This window comes from Vespula pensylvanica, chromosome 7 (genome assembly GCF_014466175.1).
Source record: "Vespula pensylvanica isolate Volc-1 chromosome 7, ASM1446617v1, whole genome shotgun sequence".
Classification (NCBI taxonomy): domain Eukaryota; kingdom Metazoa; phylum Arthropoda; class Insecta; order Hymenoptera; family Vespidae; genus Vespula; species Vespula pensylvanica.
In genome coordinates, this window is record NC_057691.1 from 3,155,038 (window position 1) to 3,167,760 (window position 12,723).

At 32.1% G+C, this 12,723-nt stretch overlaps 2 protein-coding genes across 8 annotated transcripts in view; both read left to right on the forward strand.

Moving 5' to 3' along the window:
- Nucleotides 1-82: 82 nt before the first annotated feature.
- Nucleotides 83-10,684, forward strand: LOC122630819 (JNK-interacting protein 3). Of its 7 annotated transcripts, none has more exons than XM_043815782.1 (20): nt 83-236; nt 340-610; nt 1,138-1,452; nt 1,569-1,689; nt 2,131-2,538; nt 2,622-2,822; nt 2,901-2,936; nt 3,318-3,335; nt 3,539-3,596; nt 3,678-3,734; nt 3,823-4,161; nt 4,244-4,414; nt 5,980-6,181; nt 6,268-7,160; nt 7,280-7,499; nt 7,571-7,856; nt 7,956-8,153; nt 8,214-8,303; nt 8,416-8,476; nt 8,950-9,087. In XM_043815782.1, exons 3-20 carry the CDS (start codon nt 1,159-1,161, stop codon nt 8,951-8,953), a joined length of 3,657 nt encoding a protein of 1,218 aa, XP_043671717.1. In that variant the 5' UTR covers nt 83-236; nt 340-610; nt 1,138-1,158; the 3' UTR covers nt 8,954-9,087. The 7 variants fall into 7 exon arrangements, with proteins under 7 accessions (XP_043671717.1, XP_043671718.1, XP_043671719.1 ...); XM_043815780.1 differs by lacking the exon at nt 8,416-8,476 and adding an exon at nt 821-932 and having other exon boundaries at nt 84-236; nt 8,950-10,684; XM_043815779.1 differs by lacking the exon at nt 8,416-8,476 and adding an exon at nt 824-932 and having other exon boundaries at nt 84-236; nt 8,950-10,684.
- A 969-nt stretch (nt 10,685-11,653) lies between these two features.
- LOC122630822 (catalase) overlaps nt 11,654-12,723 on the forward strand; it is a 7,378-nt gene continuing 6,308 nt past the window's right edge. The window contains exon 1 of the mRNA XM_043815786.1: nt 11,654-12,046. Coding sequence (XP_043671721.1) covers nt 11,699-12,046 — 348 coding nt within the window. The 5' untranslated portion in view covers nt 11,654-11,698. The remainder of the gene's footprint in view (nt 12,047-12,723) is intronic.

Here is a 12,723-nt window from a genome sequence, read left to right on the forward strand (position 1 = left end):
AATCATTTCTTTTTTTCGCGACAATGGAACGATGCCAAAGCCATCTAACGGACGAGGTCACGTATTTGCTTGCATTTGACCGAGTGCAATTTTAGGATCTATTTGTGAACACATTGAGGAACAGTCGTATATAGTAGAATTTGGTTGTGGTGGAAAAGAACGAAAAAAAAAATGGCGAATATTCGTGATTGAGGACGACCAACGTCAAAGGAATTGACAACGAGAAAAAGAACTCGGTAAATCCCGCGTCCATGACGTTACTTAATACACGAATAAATTTTTTCTTCGCTTTTATCGTTTTAACACGTATCGCGTCGAATAAAATATTCGCTTTTCTAGAAGAACGAGTGAAACTTAAGTCGCAAATAAAAAGTTATTGCCAGCACGGTAATTGCGAAACGTCATAAAACAATTCACACGAATCGAGCGACTTCGTGGGGCAAGACGCATAACTATTTCTTTCGTAGGGGTTATCTCTCGAATGACATATATCAAATAAATGTTAACGCAATGGGCAATGTATCAAAGGATCCAATGACTTCGCATTGTACTTCGTGGTGATCTGATTTAATTTTACTTCAACGATCATTTCATTCATCGGAAACGTCAGGTGCGTCTACGAGAAAGGTTATAAATCGTCTATGACGTTTACCACGATCACAGATGTAAACTTTCTTTTAAAATATTCGATTCTAGGAGTGCCGAGGAGCGCGTTCTGCATCTAATATTTTTATTTCTTTCTTTTTTTTTTTTTTTTTTTTAATTAAATACGATCATTATTTATTTATTTAACAAATCGTATCATTTACATGTTTTTTAGCAGACCTCCGATGAGAACTCGATAGACGTACAAAATGCAGAGCAGAATAATACAACGATTATATTTATATATTTTATTATCACGATAATAGGTATACTTACCTAGATTTTAGGTAAATAGATTAATTTTTTTTCATTTTTTTTTTTTTTTTCATTTTCTTTTCCTTGCAATTTTTGCCTGATATCAATGAAACGTTAATGATCTTATTTGTCAATATTTATAACCATTAATATGGTTGTAGAAAATAAAAATATGATATGTTCGTTAAGAATATAACAAATTAAAAGAATACATTTCTTTTTTTTTTTCTTTCATAGATTTTATATAACACAATAAAGATGGATCAAGAAACAGTATATGGTACGCACGAAGACAGTCATGTTGTCATGTCTGAAAAAGTACAGTCCTTGGCAGGCAGTATTTATCAAGAATTTGAAAGGATGATTGCAAGATACGACGAAGATGTTGTTAAAGACCTAATGCCTTTGCTAGTCAATGTTTTAGAATGTTTAGATGTATCTTATACGGAAAATCAAGAGCGCGAAGTTGAATTAGAATTATTAAGAGAAGATAATGAACAGCTAGTTACACAATATGAGAGAGAGAAACAACTGAGGAAAACATCTGATCAGGTATAACTTTTTTTCTAGTTATTTTTATTTCTTGTTCTTCAGGAATACTATTATTTTCATTACAAAACATATGCGATTGTTATTTAAAAAATGAAAAATTCTTTATTGTTCGTCAGAAATTGCTCGAGCTGGAGGATGTTGCAGAAGATGAAAGGAAAGAGTTATTATCAAAAATTGACAGTTTAGAGTCAATTGTAAGAATGCTGGAGCTGAAAACAAAAAATTCGCAAGACCACGGTACAATTGCCAATGGTTCTTCCAGTACATCCCCTCTTAGCACATCTTTCCACAGTAGAGTAGAATAATTTTTTTTTTTGTTTTTTTATTGTATCATATATGTGGTTTCACAATGAATTATAGATCTCATAGTATTTGGATCAACTGATAAATATTTTATAGCATGTGTTTTTATGTATAACCTTTTAATTACATTGCTCGATTTTCATTCTATTATGTTATTTCTAAAGTACTCTTTTTATTTCTTCATTTATTACTGTAAGTAATTTATTATCATTGTTAATAAAGTAGTTGATAGTTAATTTTATTTTACATTATATTATAATTTATTTCTACGAGAATTTCTTTTTTATATCCTGTAGTAAACAACAATATGTTTCGTCCTTTTATTAATCAATCTTTATACACTTATTCTTTAATAATATTTTATTTTTGCTTTAGTTGTACGTCTTGAAGAAAAGGAAACAGAGTTAAAACGTGAATATGCCCGCCTACATGACAGATATACAGAATTATTTAAGACACATGTAGATTATATGGAAAGAACAAAAATGTTGGTTGGTAGTACGGAAAGATTAGAAAATGCAACCGGTGGTCGTGGTCCATCAAGATTACCTTCTCTTGGTTTAGCCCATATGTCAAGAAGTTCTGGTCCTTTAAGTTATGGATTTCAAAGTTTAGAAGCAAGTATGAATGCAGAAGAACCTCAAGATGAAAGTCCACCAAATGCTGCAAATTTAAGAACTGAAATGTTGGATAGTAGTAGCGAAGCTGCAATAGAAACTTCTGATAAAAGTCAATTAACAGATCAGCCTGAACAAGAAAATAAGACTACTGCAATTTCCAGACGTACGTTATCATAATATTCGAAATATATTATTTTACTTTTATTCTACACACATACACGTTTTTTTGTTATCGTTTAATTATAGATGAAAGTCCTGAGACTGAATTACCACCACCACTGATAACACCAACAACACCAAGTGGAATGGAGAAATTAGTTACAACACCAAGTGGTGGTAGAAGTAAAACTGAAAGAGAACAGAGAAGCGGCAATACATTGTATCAGGAACTTAGTTTCCAAGATGCAGATGCATTAGGTGAAATGGATGAAGGTGCAGATATTACAGGTAAAAACTCATATAAATTTTCAAATTTTATACTCATAATACGTGTGTGTAATTAACTTGTAATTGTTATAATCATAGGTAGTTGGGTCCATCCTGGTGAATATGCATCATCGGGTACGTTTAACAAAAACTTTACAAATCAATATAAATTTGGTTATGTGTGTTTATTTATTATCTAAATTCTAACAACAGTAAAGTTTCAAAGCTCTTTAACTATAAGGCATTTTCATGTTCTGATAACACATTTACACTATGAGACAGTATAAGGATAATCATTATAATCTTATTAAAGTAAATAACTTTTACTTCAATCTATATCATTTGAAAGACAAAATTTATCCTAAAACTTTCTACTCTAATTAAGAACTTTAATAACAGAAGTATTATTTCCTAATATGTCTGGATGTTTCATCCATCGCTTGCCTTTTCACACTATGCTGACTTCTACTGAAACTCTGATGAATGATGCATGTAATATATAATCTAATCACGCAGTCAATGACAACTTTTATGGTAAGCTATTTATCTTTTTATCTATCTTATATTCACATTTAGAAAGATATATTAGGAAAAATTATTTATACATTAAAAGTTTCCTTCATTAACACAGTATTATGCAGTATTTTTGCTAAACGCTTTTTTATGATATTAAATTCTACATATAAACTTATATGCAATATATATTTATACTTTAAATAATATTTTGTACTGTTTAGGAATGGGAAAAGAAGTGGAAAATCTTATTATGGAAAATAATGAATTACTGGCTACAAAGTAAGCTATTTTATATTACTAAAAAAAAAGAAAAGAATTTAATAGAAAACAATGGTTTCATTATTGCATTTTATCTTTCAGGAATGCACTTAACGTAGTTAAGGATGACTTAATAGTTAAAGTGGATGAACTAACTAGGTAATTAATTTAGATCGTTTTAATTTATGATTATTTTATTTTGTTGTTCTTGTTATTTTTTCTTCTACTAATCATTTACTTCCTTCAGCGAGCAAGAAATATTACGCGAGGAAGTTCGTGGTTTGCAGCAAACTAAGGATCGCTTGCGTCAACGTGTTGCGGCACTTGAAGAAGAATTAAAGAAAGTGAAAGAGGATGCTGAGGCTGTTGCTAAAGCAGCAAAGAGCGATGACGAAGAGGACGTGCCTTTAGCTCAAAGAAAAAGGTTTACAAGAGTGGAGATGGCTAGAGTTTTAATGGAAAGAAATCAATATAAAGAAAGATTTATGGAGCTTCAAGAAGCTGTTAGGTGGACTGAAATAATTAGAGCAAATAAAATTGATCCTTCCAATACGTCAGGAGGAAAAGGTTCACAATTTTGGAAGTTGTTAGTATCAGATAATTAAGAGATCAATATAAATATGTATAATAAGAGAAGAAAACAATCTTTTCGTCTTTTTTCTTTGTAGTTTTAGTAGTCTCTTCACAACAACCGATCGTGGGAATTTAGTTCGTGGAACACATACCTTACCTCATATTCGCTATAGTGCACCTACGAACCAAGTTGTTCCAGCTGTGAGCACCATGCGTAAACACACGTTGAAAAATCGCCATGACTTTCTCGACCAAGGAGACACCATGTGAGAAATCAATCCTATTCTATATACATGCACCTTGATGTTATGTCAATCTGACATCACAGCCTGCCTGATTTTTATCTATTATTTAGATACAAATTTATTTATTGAGTATTGAGCTTTATACATCATAAAACATCAATCTTAATCTGTGATTTATCGCGCAATGAAAGTTTTAGTGCAAATGCACACAATTATGGAGCTTAATTTATATATAGATATATATATATACATATATTTATATATATATGTATATATATACACATATACATATATATATGATACATACATAGATACATACATACATACATACACACACACACGTATACTTTGATACTGCTATATATCAAAGCTGCCATAATAACTACTTTTAGTAAAATTCTTTTTTATAAAAGTTTTTGGAAAAATAATCTCTTCTAAATGGGAAATAACTATTATAGAATGAACTGCAGTCATCTTTCCAGATTAGAATCTTCTTTGGTCTGTTGGAATTCATAATGTTTTCTTACCTCTTACAAATAGTCTCGATAGCTCTAAAAAGACGTGAGTCTTTTCTGCATAAATTAAAATTTAAACTGACCAATTTGAACATACTATTGCTGCTAACATATTATCGCGTCCCGTTTCCCCTTTTACATTCATTGACTAATCATCTTGAACAATAAATTTTAGAAATAAACCGACCTAAGATATCAATGGTTTTATACAAAAGAGTCTTATATTTCGTACATATATTACTTTTTTTTCTTTTGATTTGCTACATTTATCCCTTCTTTAAAGTCTAATTTCCTAGTCTTCATATACAAGTAACATATTTGTAAAGTACATATACCGATTTTTATGTGATTTACATTTAATAAAATAACTTGCAAACGATAAAAGTATAATAACTAATGAGATAAATTGACTGTTACCTTTCTGAAATATGCTTGAAAAGCTATAGTTTTGTAAATAAGAGTTTGTATATTTTTTGGAAAACTGATAATATATTCGATCATTATTGATCGATGAATAAATGAAGTTATGAGTATGTTAAACTTGGCTTTTATTTCGATGTCGTTACTTCGCTTTTGTCTCATTATTCGGGTTTTCTTGCCTCACCTTCATGGCGTTATCAAGAGATTCCTGGTTTTTCTGGCTTTCATTGGGGTGCTTATTGGTCAGCAGGTAAATCTGTTCTGCTATATTCCTAACTTTTCTGCTTTGACACCTGTATTCTGATTTTGTGAGAGATGGTCCTTGGCATGAATAAATGATTCCAAGACAATATCTTCTTTCATCTTTTCTTTAATTTTAAAATTCGTTAAAAAAAGGAATGAAAAAGATTGGGACATGCTCACATAAAAATAATGTATGATAATGAAATACTAAAAGTATTTCGATATAAAAACATAGGAAGAAAGATTATTTAGTAATAAAATGAATCTTGGTAAGACCAGATGTTTGAAGACAACAAATCTGAAATTAGACATTTTAACTCATTCAATTCCTCACCACTCCCTTGCATTACGCTTGTTTAAATAGTACATTTAAAATACATATTTTGTGCATTTAAAACGTACTTGCAGATCTTCTGAAAAGCTCGTAGCCCGCCGAGCAAACGAACGAAGAGAACAATATCGTCAAGTCAGAGCACATGTTAGAAAAGAAGATGGTCGATTACAAGCTTATGGTTGGAGTTTGCCAGGAAAACCAATAGCACCAGTAAGACAACCTGTACCAGTACCAGTATATTGTAGGCCTCTTCAAGAAACAGAACCAGGAATGAAAGTGAGTATTTTGTCTTAATATCTGGTAAAAGAATGTATCGTTTGATTTCAATATTTTCGAAACATTAACAAACCTTCTTTATATAGATTTGGTGCGGAGCTGGTGTAAATCTAACTGGAGGTAAAACACCAGATGGTGGTTGTATGATTGGAGGAAGTGTATTTTATGCAGCTGAAGCATCAGAAACAAATACGACTAAAACAGAAGCCGAAGATGCAATTGAACATTTAGATAATGAACTTCAAGAAAACGAACAACGTAGATTGGAGGCAGAACAATTGGAACAAAAACTTAGTTCCCTGGTCTGGATTTGCACATCAACTCAAAAGATGTCAAAAGTTACAGTTATAGATGCCAATAATCCAGCAGATATTTTAGAGGTTTTCAGTGTTTGTCAAGGACATTTACTTTCCATTGCTAGTGTACCTGGTGCCATGGAAAGTGATTATTCTAAAAACTTGAAGGAGAATTCAACATATAAAATTAACAATAAGAATGGTGATAACATGGATAGTAATCACGATGAGGCGGTCATAATCGAACATATTGATGAAAACGAACAGAAAAAACTTCAAGAAGCATCGACCTCCGTCGAGAGCAATAAACAGGAGAATGGTAGTCCTGCAGAGGAGCAAAGTAGTGAAACTCTGGAAAAAACAAAAGATACGGATCAGAGTTCGAGCGCCGGACCCCAAAGTTTGGAAAGTGTAGATAGCGAAACAGCAAATTTAGGAAAGGTTTATTTTATTAAATGCAATTCGGAGGTAGTGAACGATGAATTAAATTGCAAAGAAGATAAGAACGAAGAAGACGAAGATAAGGAAATAGAGGAAAGTACACCTATCGAAAAAATGTCGTCTATACAACCAACCATGTGGTTAGGAGCTCAAAATGGTGCTGTTTTTGTACACTCGGCTGTTGCCAAATGGTCTGTTTGCCTGCATTTTGTAAAATTGAAGGATGCGGCTGTAGCCATCGTGTATGTAAAATATTAAAATTACTTGTATATCATTTACGAGAGATATGTAAATTGCTGATAATCAAAATATTTTGATCTCTCTCTCTCTCTTTTTTTTTTTTTTATATATTATTTTATAGGCACGTTCAAGGTCGCGTTTTAGTTGCTTTGGCCGACGGAACTGTAGCTTTGTTTCGAAGGGGCGCAGATGGTCAATGGGATCTTTCTCAGTATCATGTTATTACTTTAGGAAGCCCACAACACTCGATCAGATGTATGACCGCTGTCAGTGGAAAAACTGTATGGTGTGGATATAGAAACAAAATTCATGTGATAGATCCTATCAGAATGACTGTTGAAGTAAGGATTTTGAAAGAACGTGTTTTATTAATGAAAAATGAATAAACGTATAAAATAATGCAATGTTTCAGTGTACCGTTGATGCTCATCCTAGAAGAGAGTCACAAGTGAGACAATTGGCATGGCTAGGCGAGGGTGTTTGGGTTAGCATTCGATTGGATTCAACATTAAGACTTTATCATGCGCATACTTATCAACATCTGCAAGATGTTGATATAGAACCTTATGTCAGTAAAATGCTGGGAACAGGGAAACTCGGATTTTCTTTTGTACGAATCACAGCTTTATTAATTTCCTCAAATAGGTTGTGGATTGGTACTGGAAATGGAGTGATAATTTCAGTACCACTATCCGAAAGTGCGTTGACAAACAAAATAATTTGTTGTTATATATATATATATATATATATTATTTATATAATCTATTTATTTATCATATTATATACAATTTGTATAGGCGCAGGCGGTTCAATGGCAGTATCCAGAGTTCAAACGGGAGCTAATAAAGGCGATGCACCAGGAATTGGTGTCAGAGTCTTTGCATCGGAACGAGGTGTTTCAATTGGAAGCTTTATACCATATTGTAGTATGGCTCATGCTCAACTAAGTTTTCATGGGCACAGGGATGCCGTAAAAATGTTTGTCGCTGTACCTGGTAAGTTTACGTATCATGTCGTTGTTAATTTAAACATTTTTTAATACATAAAACTTTCAGGCCACGGTGGCCAAAGTGCAGCAACAGATGGTTCACAACCTGCGATGCTTGTCTTATCGGGAGGCGAAGGTTACATTGATTTTAGAGTTGGTAAGTAGGCGATACTTAATCGTGCAGTTAACGTATGTAACATATATAACGTAAGTCTTTTTTAACTATCAGAAATATGTCAAAATGTAATGTGTGATGGTGACAATTTTAGCAGAAGAAGCGGAAGACGAAAGTGATGTGGCAACTCATCTAATAGTTTGGCAATTGGTCAGGTATGCCCCCAGAGAGAGAAAAAAGCAGAAAAAAAATATTTTTATTTCAGCATATGTTAATATCGTATTAATAACCCTCGGTTGAGAAGACCTATACTAACAGAACATTCCTTTCTTCTGTTGCACTATATAACGAAATTTGACTAACATTTCTGGCTGGCTGCATATTTATCCATTACCGATTAAAAAAAGTGTGTATTATAAATGAACTTTCATAAATTTTAAACGTGATGATGAATTGCTTATCAACATATAGCAAAATCTGTTGCTTCACTTTACAAAGAGTTATTATCACTATTTTTGTAAAGAACTGTATAGGATAAATTATATATCTTTGTTGCCTTTATTCTCTGGGGGTGGTCCTTTCCAGCTGACATGTATTTATTGTATCATATGAACGAAAATATTTGCACTATCCTTATATATTACAAAAGAAATAATTAATTGTCACATGTAATTTACCTTATTTTTAGGTGATGGAGAAGAAACGGAAGAGAGTATCGAACGGTCTAATGCTATAATAGCAGCCAATGCTGACGAACACGGTGAACAAAGTCATCTTATCGTTTGGCAAGTGCAGTGTCCGATACCGATTGCCAGTTAGCCTCTGAAATGGGAAGATAACTTCATCATGGTGCACGGCTAGCTTATGTCTCAACAATGTTTGATCAACAAATGCCCACGTGTTGGAAAGAAAAAAGATCAATGAATGATATTTGTTGGTTCAAGAAAAAAAAAAAAAAATATGCGGTCATAATAATATAACTAAAAATAATATGGTTTCATACAGCAGTATAAGGAAAAGCGTTTTAAACAATAATAAGTAACATTTCGCGGTAAACGTTTAAGATCTCTGCATGTATTGCATTTACTCTGCTTCTACGTTGAGTAATCTAGGAAGGAGAGGAGGAAATATATATACATACATATATACATATGTATACATATGTGTGTGTATGTATGTATATATATATATATATATATATATTTACTGGATTCGAAGTAACTTAAAAAAATTTTATAAATTCCGAGATGTTCTTAGAATTAAATGCTTGTCCCAATATGTCTCGGCATTTCCTAATCTGTTGTAGTTGAACCGAATTATTCTAATAGTCGTATGCACTTATTACGGAATACCATCGATTTTGATTTCACAAAAGAAACAGTTATATGTTGTTAAATGTATATGAAATAAGTAACTTGGTAATCACGTTGGAAGATCACATTAGGTAGAATTAAAAAGAAAAAAAAAAAAAACGTTGGGCATTAAAGGGGCACTAAAGTTATAATGTTCTTGCCACAAATCGATGCGACGAACAATAGAAAAATAAAATCTAATGAATTTGGAAATACTGCCGTGACATAGTTATTCATATATCGCGTTCTAAGCATTGTTTCACTGTAAACCTCAAATGGGATAAGTGGTGCAATTAACTCAGGCAGAATTTAGTTATAGATTTATAATTTACTGCGTCTTTTAATTCATTTTATTTCTACAAAAAAAGAAAAAAAAGAAAAAGAAAAAGAAGAAAAGAAGAAAGGAAAAGAAAAGAAAAAAAAAATATACATCCAATATAATCTATTTGTTATTATTTGCGAATGAAATTCACGAGATCATCTTTTACGATTGTTCATAATTTCGACGAGTCTAAACGAGCCAATTATGTAAATATTATAACCATTTTTATAGCGCAAATAGGAACGTAATTATTTAACTATTTATTGACGGAAATAATGAATTATAATTTCAATAAGAAAATTCTTTCTTTCCGTCTTTTAAAACTTACGTTCTCTTCAATATACATACGTATATTACCAAAGACATGGATCTATTTGTTATGTCTATTTATCTATCTATCTCTATCTATCTATCTATCTATCTATCTATCTATCTATCTAACTATATCTTTCTTTCTGTGCGTATCAGTGATTCAACGATCAATTCTCGTCTCTACGAACGAGTTACGCGTTAGGATCGTCTGAAGGTGAAACCTTTTTAGTAATTACTTTTATTTTTCTGAGCTCTATTCACAGCCATTCAGAACTTATGAAATTTTATAATTGCCTACGTTATTATCGCAAACGCGACGATTAAGAGGATGAAGATTGTGCGTAACTGTGAGAGCTCGCTTATAATGACGAGCTCAGATCTGTACCTGGCTCAGCTGAAGCTGCAACGACATTAATAAAGAGTTGCAAAAATACAAATGTGCATACGACTTTTTTTTTTGTTTTTTGTTTTTGTCTTTTCTCTTAGCTTCTCGTATTTGTCTGAAGCAAAATATGAAAAAACCATTTGTTTATTTATTTATTTATTTATTTATTTATTTATTTATCTTCTTTCTTCGATTTCAAATAATGAATTTAATGTAATCGATCAAGAATTTTTCTTACCTAACTTCAATAAAATTGATAAAATTCACGAGTAAAAAAAAAACATTTGCTCGATCAAGCGAAAAGATAGAAAAAAGAAATAAAGAACACGTGAGTAATATTAAATGACAAGGTTATGTATATATATATTTATCATGTTAAAGATAATACGTATATGATATATTACCAAGTGGCTAAAAGTAAAAAAAATCATGATAACCGCATTGATAACGTTCTATATAGGTTACATAGTTAAGTAGATCATTATACGAGGGTAAGGAATTATACAAATCCTTCATTAATAATCTATAAATTTTTTTTTTTTTTTGAATTTTTGAATTTTAATGATATTTCAAAGCATTCACATACATACTTACATGTATTTATATCGATGCCATCAATTTCGATTATTTCCAAAATTCTTTTCTTCTCCCTCGACACTAATTAACATATTTCTTCGTATCTTCGTCAAATTTCAAATAAGACCGCGATTTTTTTGAACGTTTGAAAGGAATACCATTGTAACGACCGCGTTAAATTTTGTATTTTTCAGCAACCTTCGAGGATAAAAGAAAAAGCTAAGACAATCGTCCTCGATCGTGGACGTAAGAAAAAAAAAGGAAAGAAAGGGAAACAAAACGAGGAAAAAAAATCATTGAAAGAACAATCCGAAACGAAAGTAAAAAGAAAAAAAAAAAAAAAGAAAAATCGAGATACGACCGACCGTCGTAGAAATCGTGACAAAAGAAAGATCGATGACGTGATTATCGAAAAGAAAAGAAAAAAAAAAAAAAAGGAAAGAAACGAAAAGAAAAGAAAAAATAAGAAAAAAGAGAATTAATTGACCGAATGTTGGATAATAACGTTGTATCATTCGTTCGCGCCCTTCGAAAAACGTATTGCGTGTCATGGCGTAAGGTTGCTCCCTCGATTTTCCACCAATCGCGTGGCGACGTAGGTGATAAAAGCACGTTGTCATCGCCACCAGTCAGTTTCCGTTCTTGGCATCGCGAGGAACGGACGTATAGTAGCGCGCTTCTCACTAGAAAACAATTTTACGTTACGACATCGCTCAATCGATCTCATCGTTATTGCACAACCGATAAATCCTGCGAAAATTCGAAGGACGACAAGATGGCAGGCACGACTAGAGATCCCGCTTCGGAACAACTCAACGATTATAAGAAAAATTTAAAGGTATCATCTAACGAACTGAGATATCCACTGTCCTATCTATAAAAATGTATGCTTTACGTGATCATTCACTTGCGTTGTTGTTGTTTTTTTCTTCCTCTTTATTTTCTTCATCTTTCAATGACCTCTATTTTTACTAGCGTAGTACTTACTTTCTCTCTCTCTCTCTCTCTTTCTCTCTCTTTCTTTTTCTTTCTTTCTCTCTCTTTCACAACACACACACACACACACACTCTCTTTCTTACTTTCTTTCTTTCCTGTTTTTTTATTTCCTTTTTTCTCTTTCTCCTCATCTCTCTTTTACGTTTCGTAAGATCTACTCCGTCGTTGAATATTTCTTGATGAATCGTATGATATATATACATATGTACGTATAGATATATATCTACTATATATGTCACGATAAAAAGAGAAAATTAGAACTTGGATGATTCCGTGTAGGATATAAAATAAATGCATACGACTACGACCACGTTACTGACTGTAGGATATATCATTACGTGTTACGTCGCATACCGATGATTATTTACTTTATTTACATTTATTTACTTCCACGTTGCACGTGACATTTTTTTTATGAATTTGTTCGATCTTATAAATGTACGGACAGTTTGATAACAGGTAGTCGAATCAAATCGAAATTATTTGTGGAGTTTGGTTGAATGTAGTATGGTTCTGCT

What these genes read in the sequence shown, in the direction of transcription:
- LOC122630819 (XM_043815780.1), top strand. Translation starts at nt 1,159, where the DNA reads ATGGATCAAGAAACAGTATATGGTACGCACGAAGACAGTCATGTTGTC. An exon ending in TGAAGGTGCAGATATTACAG is followed by an intron (nt 2,823 to 2,900) that starts GTAAAAACTCAT and finishes TTATAATCATAG; the next exon opens with GTAGTTGGGTCCATCCTGGT. An exon ending in AATGTTTGTCGCTGTACCTG is followed by an intron (nt 8,154 to 8,213) that starts GTAAGTTTACGT and finishes TAAAACTTTCAG; the next exon opens with GCCACGGTGGCCAAAGTGCA.